This window comes from Dermacentor variabilis, chromosome 3, assembly GCF_050947875.1.
Source record: "Dermacentor variabilis isolate Ectoservices chromosome 3, ASM5094787v1, whole genome shotgun sequence".
Taxonomy (NCBI): domain Eukaryota; kingdom Metazoa; phylum Arthropoda; class Arachnida; order Ixodida; family Ixodidae; genus Dermacentor; species Dermacentor variabilis.
Window position 1 is genome coordinate 241526892 of NC_134570.1, and position 19853 is coordinate 241546744.

At 47.8% G+C, this 19853-nt stretch overlaps 1 protein-coding gene across 1 annotated transcript in view; it reads right to left on the reverse strand.

The window, feature by feature from the left end:
• Window positions 1-19853, reverse strand: part of LOC142576750 (putative ATP-dependent DNA helicase HFM1) — a 295132-nt gene that overhangs the window by 189595 nt on the left and 85684 nt on the right. The window contains exon 5 of the mRNA XM_075687030.1: window positions 15639-15722. Within this exon, the coding sequence (XP_075543145.1) occupies window positions 15639-15722 (84 nt within the window). The remainder of the gene's footprint in view (window positions 1-15638; window positions 15723-19853) is intronic.

The window sequence follows — 19853 nt, forward strand, 5'->3', positions numbered from 1 at the left end:
GTTTGCCCCCGCACCCCCACGAGATGTGAAAGATGGCGTGTGTCGCCGCACCAGGGGCAGATGCCGCGATATGTATGTGGGTACATTTTGCTGTGTCTGTGTAGGTTTGGCAATGTGTTGGTCTGAATAAGTCTGAGCACTACTGCCTCTCAGTACTGATCTTACTGTGAGGGCGAGGATAAATCCTGCGGTTGAGTGGCTGGATCCCGAGTCGGTCGCAGTAATTGGATGGCAGGGGTACGAAGGTAAAGGTTGGGATTGATGAGACGATTGGTTTTGCCCCGCTCAGTTGATTAGCGCTTGAGCTAAGGCACTAAGAAGTAAAGAAAGCCTTAGGAGATATGCAAAGGGGGAAGGCAGCTGGGGAGGATCAGGTAACAGCAGATTTGTTGAAGGATGGTGGACAGATTGTTCTAGAGAAACTGGCCACCCTGTATACGCAATGCCTCATGACCTCAAGCGTACCGGAATCTTGGAAGAACACTAACATAATCCTAATCCATAAGAAAGGGGACGCCAAAGACTTGAAAAATTATAGACCGATCAGCTTACTGTCCGTTGCCTACAAAGTATTTACTAAGGTAATTGCAAATAGAATCAGGAACACCTTAGACTTCTGTCAACCAAAGGACCAGGCAGGATTCCGTAAAGGCTACTCAACAATAGACCATATTCACACTATCAATCAAGTGATAGAGAAATGCGCAGAATATAACCAACCCTTATATATAGCTTTCATTGATTACGAGAAAGCGTTTGATTCAGTCGAAACCTCAGCAGTCATGGAGGCATTACGGAATCAGGGTGTAGATGAGCCATATGTAAAAATACTGGAAGATATCTATAGCGGCTCCACAGCCACCGTAGTCCTCCATAAAGCAAGCAACAAAATTCCAATAAAGAAAGGCGTCAGGCAGGGAGATACGATATCTCCAATGCTATTCACAGCGTGTTTACAAGAGGTATTCAGAGACCTGGATTGGGAAGAATTGGGGATAAAAGTTAATGGAGAATACCTTAGTAACTTGCGATTCGCTGATGATATTGCCTTGCTTAGTAACTCAGGGGACCAATTGCAATGCATGCTCACTGACCTGGAGAGGCAAAGCAGAAGAGTGGGTCTAAAAATTAATCTGCAGAAAACTAAAGTAATGCTTAACAGTCTCGGGAGAGAACAGCAATTTACAATAGGCAGCGAGGCACTGGAAGTCGTAAGGGAATACATCTACTTAGGGCAGGTAGTGACGGCGGATCCGGATCATGAGACGGAAATAATCAGAAGAATAAGAATGGGCTGGGGTGCGTTTGGCAGGCATTCTCAAATCATGAACAGCAGGTTGCCATTATCCCTCAAGAGAAAAGTATATAGTAGCTGTGTCTTACCAGTACTCACCTACGGGGCAGAAACCTGGAGGCTTACGAAAAGGGTTCTACTCAAATTGAGGACGACACAACGAGCTATGGAAAGAAGAATGATAGGTGTAACGTTAAGGGATAAGAAAAGAGCAGATTGGGTGAGGGAACAAACGCGAGTTAATGACATCTTAGTTGAAATCAAGAAAAAGAAATGGGCATGGGCAGGACACGTAATGAGGAGGGAAGATAACCGATGGTCACGAAGGGTTACGGACTGGATCCCAAGGGAAGGGAAGCGTAGCAGGGGGCGGCAGAAAGTTAGGTGGGCGGATGAGATTAAGAAGTTTGCAGGGACGGCATGGCCACAATTAGTACATGACCGGGGTTGTTGGAGAAGCATGGGAGAGGCCTTTGCCCTGCAGTGGGCGCAACCAGGCTGCTGATGATGATGATGAGCTAAGGCGTGCACCCTTTCGTTCCCCTCCAGTCCCGCATGGCCCGGCGTCCTCGTGATTTCATGGGATTCTTGCAGCCTCGGGTCTAGAATCTGAGCCGCCAGCAGCGGTGTTCGTCGGTTGGTAAAGTTACGGCAGGCCTGTTGGGAGTCGGTAACGACATGAACTTCCCTGCCTACCCTGTCTTGTTGCTTTATTACTAGCGCTGCGGCTATGGTCTCAACCGCAGCTGGGGTCTCTGCACTGACAGAGGCAGCGAGGTCAAGGATTTGTCTCTGCCGTTCACGGCGGCTACCGCGAAGAGGCCCCCTAAAGGGTACGCCGCCACGTCCACGTACGTTACGTACGGGTCACCCTTGAATTTTCGGCGCTGTCTGTCGACGCGAACCTTGCGTCGTCCTTCATGGAGTTCATGACTCATGTGCTTCAGTATGGGGTTCGCCTTGATCTTGCCTCTGACCTCAGGCGGCAGTGATCGTTGCCCATCGAGGGAAAGGAGCTCCGTTGCCGTTCCTGTCCGGTGGAGGATGGCTCTGCCCGCCGCCGTGTTCTGTAGTCTGGCTTTTTGCGAAGCCATAACCGTGTACGACAGCTCAGCGAATGTGTTGTGGATCCCGTGGGCTGCTAATTGCTCATTTGAGGTGGTGACAGCGAGACCCAGGGCCGCTTTGTACGCGCCTCCGATGATGCCATCGACTTGTTCTTGGTCGCGTTTCTTTAGCGAGTGGTAGTGATATACGGCATGCTATACGTTACTCTGCTGATCACTAGAGCTTGGACAAGGTTTTCTCGCAGAGGCGGTAACGCAAGAAATGTTTTATTTGATGTGTAAAGAAAGCTTCAAACACGTAAAATTGACAATTACGTGAGCGCATTCTGGCTACCGAAACCAGGCGATTAATGATCGTTGCCAAGAGAACTATTGTGCCTGCAGTTATGTCAGGGACCGTTAACAGAGCGTCATTTATCACTAACCATCGTTCAAAGCAGCTGCACTTTTCGATATATTCGATGCAGACACGTAGATTTAAACGCATTTCAAATGTTCACATGTGCACATATTATGCAATGCTTATTTTTATGATTCATTCATACCGCAGAGATAAAACGGCTGCTTCGTAGGAGCAAATCTGAAAGTGGAAAAACATTCAACATGCAGGAGCTTCTAAATGCAATTTATTTCGCACAGAGGAATGGATAACCAATGGCTGCTGGCAGCGGGGCAAGAATGCTGGCTTTTGGAGCCTTGGGGGACAGAATTGAAAGCAACTGGAAACGCAACAAGCTATTAAGAGTGACAACAGGTTATTTTTATTGCACTGATCACATCAAGATGGCAAACTTGTAAATTATTCACACATTGCAGACTGTAATATGAGAAAACATTTTTTCCTTCATCTTCTCATACTACTCGGGTCGATTTACTATAACATAGCGCTTATTAAAGACACAAGCAGAGTTTTACATTCCTCATGTAGACTAAAGCCGATCTAACAAGCAAGATATTGCGGGCGGTAAATGTTGAAGCTATCACAACTGTCTCATAAGCGGGAGCACGCGAGGTTTTCGCTTGCTACAAAAGAATGAACACTAGCACATCAACCAACGTTACATGAAAATTAGAACGCCGAGAAAAAGTATAATAAAGAACAAAGGAGAGAAAAACCAGGGTGCCATGGGGAAAATTGTATCTGCTAGCATTTACTCTGTTTTGAACAGAGTAAATGCTAAAGACCCGCATAGTCAGAACAATCACACAAGCAACACAGCGAATTGGGTCAGTTAACATTCTTGGCGTATACATGCAGCGCGACACACATATGTCATTTATTCTTTGTCCCGCGTCTGTGTCGCGCTTTCCATATACGCCAAAAATCGTACAAGTGAACAACCTTTCATGCCACCCGTACGCATCTCAGCGTTAACAGGGGTGTTACTCGATGTTGCTTTAGTGAAAACAAGGCGAACGCACCTCGCGTATGTCCTGGTCCCTTTCGGAGCCGGCCGGTCTCGGCCGACACACAGCAGCCATACCAGTCGCCGGTGCACATCTGTCCGTCCGCACGGCTCCGCGTAAAAATCTTTGCCACCTTCCGTGTGGTTTGTGTAGTTTCGTGCGCCGCACCCCGTCATACTTGAATACAAGCGTCAATGTGATGTGGTTCGTATTATTTCAGCAAGGTCCTTCACTTAATATCGTCGAATATCGTACTTGCAACCCGGAGCCCTCGAATGCAACGCACGCTCGACGGTCCACTGATTGCAATGTCGGTGGCACTGAGGGAAACGACGAGTCGGCGTGGTGCCCGTAAAGTTGGCTTCGCAGCGGCGCAGTTGAACATTTGACGTCAGTCTGCGCCGCGTGATAACACTCGGCGAATAGCGGTGCGAGCGGCGCCGGTAAAGTCAACTCTGCTCCCTGCGGGAGCATATTATTACCATATCATCGAGCGATGCCGAAGGGACGAGCCGCTGCGAGAACGAGGACGAAGTGGGTCTGTGCCTTTGGCGCAAGCGAGTGTGGGACTGGCGATCTGGCTCCAGTGTAAATAACCTGTCCTGTATATAGCCTCTTTAATCTGTGTCTTTCCACACGTAACATTCTGGTGGAGGTCGGCGATCTCCGTCCTCACCACGGAACTCCGGAGTGGTCGGTACATCGAGCTTGTCACCATGCCTCCCGTTGACGAGACCGCCTCTGCAACGGCTTCGGCTTGTCCGACTGCTCCAATTATCACGGTTCCCCAACATCGCGCGACCCTGGTGTGTTCTCTGGCCGATTGCGCTTATTCAGGCCGTCGTCAGAAAGGAATTTGAGAGCATGGGTCTCGACTCCGTGTGTTCATCGTCTACACCCACGGTTCCCCAGTTCTCTAGCAGCCCTCCTCGTCCCCGGCAGTCCTTCTCTCTCACACCTCGCCGCAACCCGTCCGAATGGCGTACCCCCGATGACAGGCCGATCTGCTTTCACTGCTGTCGCATTGGCCACGTCGCTCGTCACTGCGGCAACCGATGGCCACCACCTCCTCGGACATACCCCGCCGCTCATTCCCGCCCCTTTGGATCTTCTGTTCCCTATGCCACCCGCCATGAACCCATTGCCGCTGATGCTCCTGCCCCGAACCTTCGCTACAGCCGCTCGCCCTCACCTCGACGCCATCAGTCTCGTTCGCCCCAACCCCGTCGCTTCTCTCCGTCGCCTATCGCCTCCCGGATCCAGCCGGAAAACTAGGCACTGCAGCTTCTGGAGGTGAAGCTGCGTTGTCCACTCTGCCCTCAAATCCTCTGCTGACGTTACACACGAACCAAAACCTTCTTGACGTTGACGTTGATGGCTATCCTGTCCCGGCACTCATCGATACAGGTGCACATCTTTCTATTATGAGTGCTCCCTTCCGACGACGACTGAACAAGCTCCTCACCCCAGCGTCGGCACGCGTCGTCCGCGTTGCGGACTTCCTCCTGCATGATATCATTTTGATTCATGGTGCCCCGCGTCAATTGCTAACAGACCGTGGCCGTACGTTCTTAGCCAAAGTCATTGACGACATCATGCGTGCCTGCTCAATACAGCATAAATTTACCCCCTCCTACCACCCTCAAACGAACGGCCTCACTGAGCGTTTGAACCGCACCCTTACAGACATGCTATCCAAATACGTTTCAGACGACCACCGTGACTGGGACCAGGCTCTCCCTTACATTACATTTGCGTATAAGTCTTGCCGTCTCGAAACTGCTGGTTTTTCGCCTTTTTACCTATTGTATGGCCGTGAACCGACGCTACCACTAGACACTGTGCTTCCGTCCACCACAGCTTCAACTGGCGCTTATGCCCGTGATGCTATCGCGCATGCTGACCATGCTCGCCAACTTGCGCGCACTCGTCTACAAGTCTCTCAAGGCAAACAAAAGCAACGCTACGACCTCCGTCACCGTGATGTCCATTTTGTGCCCGGCACCCTCGTGTTGCTTTGGTCACCATCACGTAAAGTTGGGCTTTGTGAAAAATACTGTCCTGCTACACAGGCCCATATCGCGTGCTTCGCCAAGTAACCGATGTCACCCTACGAAATCGCTCTAGCCACGCCCACTACGTCCTTCACTGTGGCAACCAGTGACACTGCCCACGTCGCCCGACTCAAACCCTACAACTCTCCTCACGCCTTGGATATTTAACAGCACCGTGACGGCGCTTTTGCCGCCGGGGGTAGTATTACGAAATCATCGAGCGATGCCGAAGGGACGAGCCGCTGCGAGAACGACGACGAAGTGGGTCTGTGCCTTTGGCGCAAGCGAGTGTGGGACTGGTGATCTGGCTCCAGTGTAAATAACCTGTCCTGTATATAGCCTCTTTAATCTGTGTCTTTCCACACGTAACAATATGTAGGAACACTTTTCCCTACGAACACACGGCGACACCTAGGGGCGCCTCCGTGAACCCTGCGCGTAGCCTCCGAGAAGCACGACGCGCTGCATGCGCTGGCATCATGCGGCAGCCGGGTTCCTCTCACGCTGCAGCAGCTACCAAGGCTGCCGAGAACATGTCTTCCTGCGCGCCGTTGCGTGCGAATGCTGCGAGTTGTTCCCTCTCCGGGCGCACAACCAAACGCACATGGTGACCCAAGTTGTCGAGAGGCTCATTGAAGAGCGTGACATACCCAGTGCATCCATGGTGCAGCTCAACAAAGCGTTGGAGTGAAAGACGTTCATTGAAAAGGGGCGCCCGCATTTGTGGCGCAGCTCCCTGAAGCGTCGGGCTGCTGTCCTTGGGAAAAACGTGTCAAGTGAATTCGATTCCTCCCAGCCCGGGATAAATTCCAAAGGTTCTCTAATGGAGCATTCGGCTTGTCAAAATCGCCATCGCGAAATCAGTTGGTCGAAATGCAGCCGAGCTGCTGTCGCACTGCGCCACCCCGTGGGTCATTTGAAAGTAGCGACGCCCCCGGCGCTTTCCTCCTCCTCACGATGCGCACCGCCCGCTTCTTGCCCTTGGCTCCCGCGGACGGGCCGCAGTACTAGGCGTAGAATTTTGGGCCAGTTGCGTGCGCCACTTGTGTAGAAAATTTTCAAATATGGGGATAATAGCATCGGCAATGCTGAACGTATCGTTTATGAGGACGTTGGTTACTTCTTAAAGCCGTATGAAAGAACACACCAATGTAAAAGAAGCTTTGGGGCGAGTTCTATACTCCAGACATTTGTTTCTGCCACGTGACAATAAGATGGTTTACTTTGTGTATCTGATCTAATGTTGCTTGTGGCACATCCCTCTGCGTTTGGATTTTTCTTGCCTTTGCGCATGCATGTGCTTCGCAGGTATTTTATTCAGCGTGCCGTCATATAATTAATTAGTCGCGAGTCCGACGCCCATGCATGTGTTTGTCTTGTCAATGTGAAAGTAGCTTTCACACTTTGGTCTCAAAATTGCATAGAATGGTTGCGCAATTTCAGTGCGCGCAAGCCAGCGGGGTCATGAGAGTACCCCCTGCACGTTGCCTGTATCTGTGAGAAAACCAAATAATCGTCACTAACTCATGCGCGCGTGGCAGCCCAATTCAAAGCGAATTGAAGAACTGAAAGATATCTATAGCGGCTCCACAGCCACCGTAGTCCTCCATAAAGCAAGCAACAAAATCCCAATAAAGAAAGGCGTCAGGCAGGGAGATACGATATCTCTAATGCTATTCACAGCGTGTTTACAGGAGGTATTCAGAGACCTGGATTGGGAAGAATTGGGGATAAAAGTTAATGGAGAATACCTTAGTAACTTGCGATTCGCTGATGATATTGCCTTGCTTAGTAACTCAGGGGACCAATTCCAATGCATGCTCACTGACCTGGAGAGGCAAAGCAGAAGAGTGGGTCTAAAAATTAATCTGCAGGAAACTAAAGTAATGCTTAACAGTCTCGGAAGAGAACAGCAATTTACAATAGGCAGCGAGGCACTGGAAGTCGTAAGGGAATACATCTACTTAGGGCAGGTAGTGACGGCGGATCCGTATCATGAGCCTGAAGTAATCAGAAGAATAAGAATGGGCTCGGGGTGCATTTGGCAGGCATTCTCAGATCATGAACAGCAGGTTGCCATTATCCCTCAAGAGAAAAGTATATAATAGCTGTGTCTTAGCAGTACTCACCTACGGGGCAGAAACCTGGAGACTTACGAAAAGGGTTCTACTTAAATTGAGGACGACGCAACGAGCTATGGAAAGAAGAATGATAGGTGTAACGTTAAGGGATAAGAAAAGAGCAGATTGGGTGAGGGAACAAACGCGAGTTAATGACATCTTAGTTGAAATCAAGAAAAAGAAATGGGCATGGGCAGGACATGTAATGAGGAGGGAAGATAACCGATGGTCATTAAGGGTTACGGACTGGATCCCAAGGGAAGGGAAGCGTAGCAGGGGGCGGCAGGAAGTTAGGTGGGCGGATGAGATTAAGAAGATTGCAGGCATGGCATGGCCACAATTAGTACATGACCGGGGTTGTTGGAGAAGTATGGGAGAGGCCTTTGCCCTGCAGTGGGCGTAACCAGGCTGATGATGATGATGGTGATGGTGAAGAACTGAAAAACAATGCAAAAACGAGACTGAAGTTGTCTAAATATGCGTAAGCACACCGCAAATCTCAAGTTGGCCCACGTCCAAATTTCAAATTGCCTCCCCCCCCCCCGAAATTTGAAGTTGGCCCACTCCTAGGTTTCAACTTAGCATATCCCCAAGTTTAACTTGGCCAACCCCCAAATTTCAGTTGACTCAACCCCGAATTTTTGTTCACCCACCCATAATATAAGCTTGCCCATGCATTTTCTGAGGAGCCTTATGTATCTCAATATGTATTCTCTTTTCATTAATTGTTGTGGTGGTAAATTGTCCTTATCGCTTGTAGTTAACGCTACCAATAACCAAATTGACACTATTAAAATGATTAAATGTCTTAAGCTTGCAAATTATGCGTTTTTGTACACATACAGGGCATTACACTTGTGGCAGAACGGGGCTGGGGTACTGGGGTACGCAATGCTACGGATATACATACCGTTATTCTTTTTCAGGGCTGCATTCATTGTATATAAGTGAATGATGCACATGTCGAAGTAAGCTGGAAAGAACGCTACTGCACAAGCCGCTATTCCGATTTTCAGTTAAACAAGCAATGGATACTGTTACGGGGATGTTGGGAGTATAAGACTGTGTGTAAAATGTATATACAAGCAGAGCGAATGGTGTTAAAATGGCTGACTAGTAACAACACGCATAAGTCAGCGTCTCGCGATCTTCTTGTTCCTCTCTCTCTTCCTTCAGCCTTCCATAACAATACTAATAATCAAGAAAAGTGCGATCGAGAAGCTGTATCTTGCATAATTGTTCATAACGGAAAGTAGAACATATAGTGCTGCATTTCCGACTGAAGAGCAGTTGACGACATGCGAGGTGATGGAGTCCTAGCAGAATGCTCCGCATACTGAGGACACCGCCATATTTATGCAACGTACAAATTGTCGGAGCAAAAACGCTGATGAGCTGGCCGGAAGAATTTGAAAGATGAAGCATTAGGGGATGCTTTGATACGAGCAATAAGAACCGCGCCTTATAGCACAAACACTGTTCTTTGTCGGAACAAAGCTCTGTCAGCGAATGTGTTGCAGCCCTGCATCTAGCGCAAGCCGTTACGCTTTTCTTGCGGTATCATAAAAACTGTATAACCACCGTCAGGCTTCTTGCTGCAGTAATATGCGCTACAGCAAGACCTAGCGCTGGCACAACACCGCAGGAAAGACAGCGCGCAACGTCTGCTGCGCCGAGTCAGCCGAGCTAAGGAGAAAAGTGGCGCCAACAAAAAAGAAAAACACAAGCAAAACGCAAGGTCCGCGCGTTTCCAAGGGCAACGGCAGAGAGACCAATCGTCGTGCAGAAAAATGAGCGCAAGATGATGGATTCCCGCACAGGGGACTCGCAAGGGGCGAGGAGGAGGTGAAAAGGTCGCGCGGCAGCGTTCAAACAGTGGCGGTACTTTCAAATTATCAAGGGACTATTACTGATATTGCACACGGTACGCCATCTATCCGCAACGCGGTAAAGTCTGCTCTCACCTCGTGTTTGATCCCGGAGCACCGGTAAAATTAGAATGGTCTTTTTCGTCCTTGTAGGACATCTCTCGCACAGTCCCAGTAGCAATTACCTTGTTACCGAAATTGGCGTCGACGACATTCATTGAAGAGCGGCACGCGTCTGCTGGCACGTACCCACTGGCCCGAGTTAGTATTCATGAGGATCATGGAACAGCAGCACATACACAGTGCTTCAAGTCAGCGTGAAAGAGATTCATTAGAGTGGTACATCATCATCATCAGCCTATTTTTATGTGCACTACAGGACGAAGACTTCTCCCTGCGATCTCCAATTACACCTGTCTTGCGCTAGCTCATTTCCAACTTGCGCCTGCAAATTTCCTACTTTCATAACCCGACCATGTTTATGCCGTCCTCGTCTGCGTTTCCCTTCCCCTGGCACCCATTCCGAAACTTTAATGGTCCATCGTTTATATACACTACGCATTACATGACCTGTCCAGCTCCATTTTCCAAATGCGTAAGCATTTCTATGCCTACTAAACAAGAAAACCCGTTCGTCCGTAACGTGAAGATCACCTTAAAGATAGAGCCCCCAGTAGAGAGCGAATTTACCTTAGTGCTACATCTCGCTTCAACGCGGTCTAGGAAGCGAGACGCCGACGAAGCTATCATCATTCATTTTTTTTTTCATTTATTATACCCCTCAGGGCCAAGGGCATTACAGAGGGGGAGTGGTAAATACAAAAATACAAAGACAGTTGGTTACATGAATGTTTAAATGGTACCTGTGTATGCAATATTAGCTAAGGCTTCACGGAACTGTTCATAATTAATAAGGCCTACAACTTCGGCGGGAAGATGGTTCCAGTCACGCGAGGTTAGCGGCAGGAATGATTGTGAAAAACTTTTGGTGTTGCATGACAAAATACCAACTTTGTACTGATGATCAATGCGACGGGATACATAAATTGGATGGGGGATGAGGTGATCTCGTAGAGTATGGTGATGGTACAACTTGTGGAAGAAGGCAATACGAGACACTTTTTTGCGAGATGCCAGCGATGGGAGGCAAAGATTAGATTTCATGTTATTTATACTCGCTGTGGGGTTGTAGTTAGCAAGAATAAAACGTACAGAGTTATTTTGAACCATCTCGAGGTCAGTGATTAGGTTTTCATGAGCAGGGTCCCATACCGGAGTCGCGTATTCGAGTTTGGGTCGTATTAATATTTTATATAACAAAAGTTTCAAATTAGTAGGTACGTTGAAAAAGTTGCGACGTAGGTAGCCAAGCATGCGATTAGCGTTTTTCATTATGTTTTCAGTATGAAGAGACCAGTGTAGGTTAGAAGTGATGTAAACACCAAGATATTTATATGAAGAAACTGATTCCAACGACATGTTGTTAATGTAGTACGACGGTATTGTAGATGTTTTCCTAGAAACACGCATGACTTTGCATTTGTTAGTATTGAGCTCCATTAACCAATCAGCGAATAGATGGATATGGGAGTTGATAAGCGAGGGAAGATCATTAATGTAAATTAGGAACAGTAGGGGTCCAAGGACGGAACCCTGTGGGACACCTGAACGGGCCTCTGTAAAACCGGAGTTAATGCCGTTAGCACAAACAAATTGCAAGCGGTTGAGAAGAAAACATTCAATCCATTTCAAAAGGTTACCGTCTATGTTAAGTTGCTTTAGTTTATGAAGTAATAGTTTGTGACACACCTTGTCGAATGCTTTTGAAAAATCTAAGAATATACAATCAGCTAGTGATGATTTGTCAAGAATATGGTGTAGTGCATGTGTAAATGATATTAATTGGGTTTCACAGGAGTAAGATTTCCGAAAACCGTGCTGTGCTGACGTAAAAAATGAGTTCAATTCAAGGAAATTAACCAGGTTAGTAAAAATAATATGTTCGAGCATTTTACAGCATGTACTGGTGAGAGAGATGGGACGATAATTATTAGGGGATGCTTTGCTGCCGGATTTATACACTGGAATCACTTTGCCTATTTTCCACTCATTAGGTAGCGCACAATGGTCAAGGGATTGCTGGAAAAGTTTGGATAGTATAATGGAAGAATAATATGAAGTGTTTTTTAAGAATTTCGAGTTAATACAGTCGTATCCGGGAGCAGAATGAATGCTTAGTCCATCAATAAGCTTCACGACACCGGATGGAGCAACAATTATGGAGGGCATGTTAACATAGTTACGGTGCTGTGTACTTGGCATATGTGTGCTGGATGTGGCTGTGAAATTTTCTGAAAATGTATGGTTTAGTATGGTGGCAGAAAGGTCAGAAGGAATTGGAACACCGGAAGAGTCTGTTAAGGCAAGGCTGTTGTCAGTCGAAGGAATAATTGCTCGCCAAAATTTTTTAACATTAGTGGTAAGCATTGAAGGGAGGACCTGTGATTCGAAGTGCTTTTTGGCGTCTTTGAGCGCTTGCACATATGTGTTTGACGCCGCAGTATATGCCCAGCGTTCAATTGTGGGTGAAAGCTTTGCAGTGCGGTAGAGACGCTTCTCTTTATTTGATAAACGCTTAATGTAATTATTGTACCAGGGAGAGTTTGTGTGAGTTGTAATGGTGCGTTGAGGAATGTACTGTTCAGTTAGATGGTTGACGATAGCTGTGAACATGTTCCAATTAGTTTGTACACTACGGTGTTCAAAGCCATTAAGGAAAATGCCAATAAACGAAGATAGTGCATTATTTATGGCCTGATAATTTGCTCTGTTGTAGTCTCGTATTATCTTTTTCTTCTTTTTAGTTTTCGGACGGTCTAGTTTAATATCGAACTGTAGAAGTAAGTGGTCGCTAATTCCTGGCAGGTACGTTACAGGCGATACTATATCGGGTTGATTAGTGAAGACTAAGTCTAGTGTATTCGCCGTGGTAGCTGTTATTCTAGTTGCCTGAACGCAGATCTGCACGAGTGAGAATACTGAACACACATCCAAAAAATCACGAGCGTGAGGTGAGGGTGGGGATATTAAAGGGGGGTCGGTATTAAATGTGATGTTTGGTAAATTTAAATCGCGAAGTAGGAACAGCGGTGATGAAGGAAAGCGTGTTGCAACGGTGTTAACAGCGTCATAAAGTTCGTTACTAAAGCTTGTTGATGACGAAGGTGGACGGTAGCATACCCCTATTACAACTTTTTGATGATTAAGTGTTATTGCTTACCATACTAATTCTAGTTCAGTCTGCACGTGTATGCATGATGATGGTATATCATTGGAAATTGCGAGAAGCACACCGCCGCCTCTCTGCGTGCTACGATCACAGCGATAGAATGAGAAGCGGCGAGCATTGACGAAGATATCAGCGTCGCAGAGATGCGCAGTGAGCCATGTTTCGGTTAGCGCGATTATTTTAGCAGAGCATGTACTATGTCCACATCGCAGATAGGGCCTGCACGACCGCCCCATACGCAGCCGCAATACGGTTGGTCGCGGTTGCTAATGGTTCAACGCGGAGGGACGCTCAAGGGCGATAACGGCTCATAATAATGTAAAGCTCATAAACGCACCTGGTGCACCGCCGCCCGCAGTAGTTTGCTTGCGTCATCAATTCACCTTGCGCCACCGTCTGCACCAGTTCGTGCCGCCGTTGCGCGTTCAGTTATACTGGTCGGATCAAATTGCATAATATTGATAATAACACCGGTCTGCGTGGAGATGAGCAAGTGGCACAATGCTTACGCATATATAGGTAACTCTCAGAGGAGTTTTTGCGTTAATTTTTTTTCTAAAATAAATGAAGTAGAATATCGGTTATCGGTTTGCCATCCGGTCCACAACGCTCTATTCCTGTCTCTTAGCTTTATGCCTAACATCTCTTGTTCCATTGCTCTTTGCGCGGTCCTTAACTTGTTCTTGAGCTTTGTTAACTTCCAAGTTCGTGCTCCATACGTTAGCACCGGTAGAAATGAATGATTCTGCACTTTTCAACAACAGTGTTAAGCTCACAGACAGCATTTGGTAATGCCTGCAGTATGCACTTCAACCCATTTTTATTCTGTAAATTTCCTTCTCCTGATGAAGGTCCCCTGTGAGTAATTGACCTAGATAAACGTACTCCTATACGAACTCAATATGTTAATAATAATATTTGGGGTTTTACGTGCCAAAACCACTTTCTGATTATGAGGCACGCCGTAGTGGAGGACTCCGGAAATTTTGACCACCTGGGGTTCTTTAACGTGCACCTAAATCTAAGCACACGGGTGTTTTCGCATTTCGCCCCCATCGAAATGCGGCCGCCGTGGCCGGGATTCGATCCCGCGACCTCGTGCTCAGCAGCCCAACACCATAGCCACTGAGCAACCACGGCGGGTAACTCAATATGTTGACTGGTGCTTCCGGATTCTTGTTCCCTTGCAGGCTATTGAACATTATCTTTGTCTTCTGTATATTAATCCTCAGCCCCACTCTTACACTTTCTCAGTTAAGGTCCTGAATCATTTGTCGTAATTCGTTCCCAGTGTTGCTGCACAAGACAATGTCATATGAAAACCGAATGGTGCTGAGATTTTCGCCGTGGATCCTAACTCTTAAGTATTTCCAGTCTTATAGCCTGAATACTTTTTCTAAGCATGCAATGAATAGCATTGGAGACATTGTGTCTCCTTGACTGACCCCGTTCTTGATAGGCAACTTTTCTTGTGGAGAACCAAGGTAGCTGTGGAATCTTTGTAAATATTTCCCAAGCTATTCACGTATACCTGCTGTACTCCTTGATTACTCAATGCCTCTTGGAGTGCTCGTATCTCCACTCAATCAAACGCATTTTCAGAATCTATGAAAGCCACATAGAGAGATTGATTGCACTCCGATGATTTCTCGATTATCTGATCGATGACATGAATGTGACCCATTGTAGAATATCCCTTCCTGAAGCCAGCCTGTTCTTTCGGTTGATTGAAGTTAAGTGTTGCTCTGATTGTATGCCCCTGCCACATAACCAGTCACGCATCCCGAGTGAGCCATGTTTTTTTTTTTTTTACGACCATAGACGAAGTTTATTGAATACTTATTGCAGATACAAAAATATTGATATTTAGTACAGAAAAAGGTCCCATAGTGTAAACACTGTAGGGGGACCTTTTATAATGTTAAAAAAACACTAATACTACTTGTCATCAAAGAGGTTCGTGGAAAAGCTGCACATTGATAAACATTGCCACATATCTAAAATCTAGGTTTGTTCAACGGTTGGTTTCTAACCCTGTTCTTTGAAGACTGCGATCCGAGGCGCTGCCCATTCGAGCACGAACTACCCAAGCGCGACTGCCTCGCTAATCGGCAGATCGAGAGAAGCAGCGCGTAGAAGGGCGATTCACACCAGCCGCCGCTGACAGACCTTCGCTGCCATCGGTGAACAGATGACCACGCTGACGGCACGCTACTCTGGCGCCAAAACGTAGCGGTTGACGCAGCAGAGCCCCTCTTGCGCGGCACTATACTTTTCTTCTCACGCTTTCGCCATACTCTCCTCCTCCGTTTTCCTCCTCGCGCTCTCTTTGCTATCGCCGTCTTTCATCCTCCGCTGCGCTCCACGTTCGCTCCTCCATCCTTCGCTGCCTCGTTCGCACGGTTATGCCTAGGGAGGACGCGGAAGCACGACGCCGACGCGAAACGCAGTAACGGGTGCCTAAAAGCTGCGCTTTAAAAGAAGCACTTGGTACATGTCGAGTATATGAAGAGACGGAGACACAGGAAAGGGCACTCACCGTTGGGTCGCAGACAGCCGGTGTCGCGATCGACGTTGACCAGGCCTGCTGCCGAGAGCGCCTCGATAGCTTGCCGGCACAGTCCTGCGCATGCGCAGAGAGCGGCCGTCACATGCAAGCTCCTTTCGTTAATCAGAGTGCCACGGTGGTGGTCATCTTGTGACTTATATGCTGCGAGGCCTCAATATGCAAGACCAAACATGCCTTCACCACATCAGATTCAACGTGGGCTACACGAACTACTTCAACTGCAAGATTCAACTGACAGGCTTGTCAATGTGCTCTGTGTGTAACACCACTGAAAGCCTGAAGAAAGGGAGTTAACCGAGGTACCCGATTTTTATTAGTCATATCATAAGGAGCCAACATTCTTTATTTACTTCTTTATTCCTTATTCTTCTTATCTTATTTCTATTCTTCAACTTCTTTACATCATTTATTGAGTACAAGTAATTTCCCGTATGTTGTCTTTGGTGTCACTGTTTGTTGGCTTCGTATGATACCACTGAAAACCTGCAACATGTGCTGTGCAACTGCTACCGCTACTCGTCAGAGAGATTCCTTGAAGGCGGCACTACACCTGGAACGTGACTCGAGCTTGGAACTGCGGCACATTGTCGGCCCGTGGCACAGCACCATCTGCGCTTTACGTGCCATGAAAGCACTAGTGTTCTTAATGGAAAGAGCGCTACGAAGACGCGGACTAAAAGAGCAATATGTACGACGGACAAGGCGCTACTTCCAACTAAATGTTTTTTTTTTTTGAAGAAACAGGACTTTAAATAGATGCAACCAAGAATGGCCCATCGTGACATCAAGACCTCCCTATCTCATTAGAAAAGATGTCTCTTTTTCGGTAAGCGTCACTGAAGGGCAACTAATGCACGTGCCCTCGGCCTTTGCAATGTAAAAAGCTTCTAATATCTCCCGCTCTAGTCTATCTCTAGACCGTGCCAGAAACCTGGTGTCGCGAACATATGGACGGCAATTGTGACATGCTCTAAGAAACATGCAGCGCAGTACACTGCTTGCAAAAGTAATATCGTATATGAGATACCCCTAAGTTGCCAACAGGTTTATATCGGCCAAACCGGACGGTGTTCTAATAAAAGGGCGCGTGAGCACAATTGGGCCGTAAATAAGAATGCGGGGGGCCATCTCGCCATCTCGCAGAACACTGTAAACGTCACAATTGCCGTCCGTATCTTCGCGACACCAGGTTTCTGGCACGGTCTAGAGATAGACTAGAGCGGGAGATATTAGAAGCTTTTTACATTGCAAAGGCCGAGGGCACGTGCATTAGTTGCCCTTCAGCGACGCTTACCGAAAAAGAGACAACTTTTCTAATGAGATAGGGAGGTCGTGATGTCACGATGGGCCATTCTTGGTTGCATCTATTTAAAGTCCTGTTTCTTCAAAGAAAAAACATTTAGTTGGAAGTAGCGCTCTGTCCGTCGTACATGTTGTTCTTTTAGTCCGCGTCTTCGTAGCGCTCTTTTCATTAAGTATGCAAAACCAACTCGCCCACATCAAGCTTCTGCTGCACTAATGTTGTTCTTCCGGGTTAAAATATAGGGGGCGTTAAAGAGTCCCAGGTGGTCAAAGCTGATTCGGTGTCCCGCCCCACTACGCCGTGCAACAGAATCAGATTGCGGTTTTGGCTCGAAATCCTCAGAATTTAATCAATTGCACTTTCTTCTTATTCAATCTTTTACGCAACAAAGTAAATGATTCCCGCGTATTTCTCTGTAGAGTGTCCTTGTATTTATGTTCCAAGTTGCCGTGTTCTCGCGCCAGGGCTCGTATTCAAGAAATGCGCTTACGTTCGTAAGAGAAAAATTTCAGTCAATCCTGATGTTCGACGCATTAGCAAAGGCGGCTGGCCCGTGGAAAGAACACTAAAGAACAAGAAGCTACGCTCGTAATATCCGTGAGAAAGGTGGTTGCCTTGGCGATGACAAGAACCCTGGTCGTAACATTGACTCCAGCTCGAGACATTCATTGCTCCACCAGGTGCTTGCCCGCCGCAAGAAACTTTGCCGGCACAGTGTGCGTTGTTAAGAACGGCCCGCTGAGGTGCAAGTTTTGCCAGCCAGGTGTGAGAGTGGCGTCAACGTTTCCTGGAAAGCCACCGCAACCCTTTAGCCACGGCGTCACTAAGTCGACTGTGTGCGGAGAACCATACGCGCGTCCTCGACTCTCCGTCGCAGGAGCCGAGATGAGTTCGACGAACCAGGCTTTGTGACGGAACACACCACCGCCGATCCGGTCTGCTGTGATCAAGGGAGTCTCCCATGGAACGTAGTTGGAGGCCTCTTCCCACGCACCGTTCCTAACGTCAGCCCCGAGTTCCGCGAAGACCGTCTGACCTCGGTTGGGGACCGTGAACCTGTGCGGAAGTGTGTTTGTGAGTAAGCCCTCGCGCAAAGAGGGCTTACTACGACGACTGGTCGAATGGTTCTCTCACCTAGGGATCGAGGGAGGACCGAATGTTTATAAATCGCTGTTGTGCGGCTGCTCAGTGTACTTTCTCTCGCAGTCATGCTAGACTGATGAACTGCAACGTCCCTATGTAGATACTGTAAATATGTAGATATGTAGATACTGTAAATAAACCCATATTCCTCGTTCTCGATGAGAAGCAGTCCTTCCCTTCAACAACGTCTTCAGCGTGGATAAGTTGGACGACGGCATGGGCCAGCTACCATCTAATTCATGCCCGACTCCAATCTTGACAACTGGCTACGAACGGTGGGATTGACCTCCCAATCCTCACAGCGTACACCACGCGCACGTGGACACGTCTACAGCCGTATTGCGCACGAGTTCCCGTAGTGGCCGCCGAACACGTGCGTCTGTAGCGACCGTCCGTCACTACCTTGACCCCGCCTCGCCGTGGGGGCCCTGCTTTTTCTTGGAATCGAGTTGTTCCAATATATGCCCCCGCAGGGAGGAGAGTTGCGCATGACTTTTCCGGCGCCGCTCGCACCGCTATTCGCCGAACGCTATCACGTGGTGCAAAATGACGTCAAATGTTCGACTGCACCGCTGCGAAGCCAACTTTACGAGCGGCACGACGACTTGTCGTTTCCTTCAGTGCCATCGACATTGAAATCAGTGGACAGTCAAGCGTACGTTTCATTCGTCGGCTCAAGCTGTAGCTGCGGTACTCGACGATGGTAAATCAAGGACCTTGGTGATGTGATACGAAACAAACCATATTGACACTTGTACTGGTGACTTGGCAGCTGAGCTCGCGGCAACGCAACAGTCGGTTGATCGTTTTCCGTCACCTATGCAGGTTCCTACAGATGCGGCGCAGTATTTCCGCGAACCAGCGTCACCAGTGCATCGACAATCATTAATCAAAGCGCAGGTGCCTTACATGAAGATACGACAGGACTGGCCGTGTCAGCAGAACGTCACGTGCCACCTGTGACGAACGTCACCTGTCCATCTCCCCAGGAACCATCGGCATCTGGAAGCTACATAAACTGGAATCACCGCAAAATTCATCACTTGGCAACTGAGCTCGCGGCAGCGCAACATTCTGTCGATCGTTTTCCGTCACCTACGCAGGTTGGTTGCATTTGGGTCACTGCATAGGAATTTCTTCTCACATTTTTCTTGCCGCACCCACTGCTGCCAAATCATATGCCAACGCGTGCTGAGCTATCTAGAGACATGGATTCATTACAAAAAGAAGTTGAGCAATTGCGTAACAGCATCGCCCTCTTTAACAAAATCTTTGAAACAATGAAGACTAAGCAGCAAGGTCTGGTGAAAGAAAATAAGGAGCTCTTGCGAACGAATGAGCAGCTAGCAAAACAGGTTGCTGAATTGCAGCAATACTCCCGCATGAACAATGTGGAAAGTGCCGGAAACAAAGGACGAAAGCTGTGAAGCAATTCTGCAACATATCGCAGAAAAAATTGGTTGTCCTGTGAATGCTGCAGAGATTGATGTTGTGCACAGGGTCCCTGCTAAAGGGGGCCCGAACATTATTGCGCGTTTTTGTTCTCGTCAAAAGAAGACTGAATTCGCTACAAAAGCTATGAAGGCGCGTCTGTCAACCAGGTCCATTCGCATAACGAATCAGGATAAGCCCATAATGGTCAACGATGGTCTAATTTCGGAGAACAAGCAGCTGTTTGCTCAAGCATTGGCTCTTAAAGCAGTGGCAGTTCCTTTGCGTCGACAACTGCCGCATCAAAA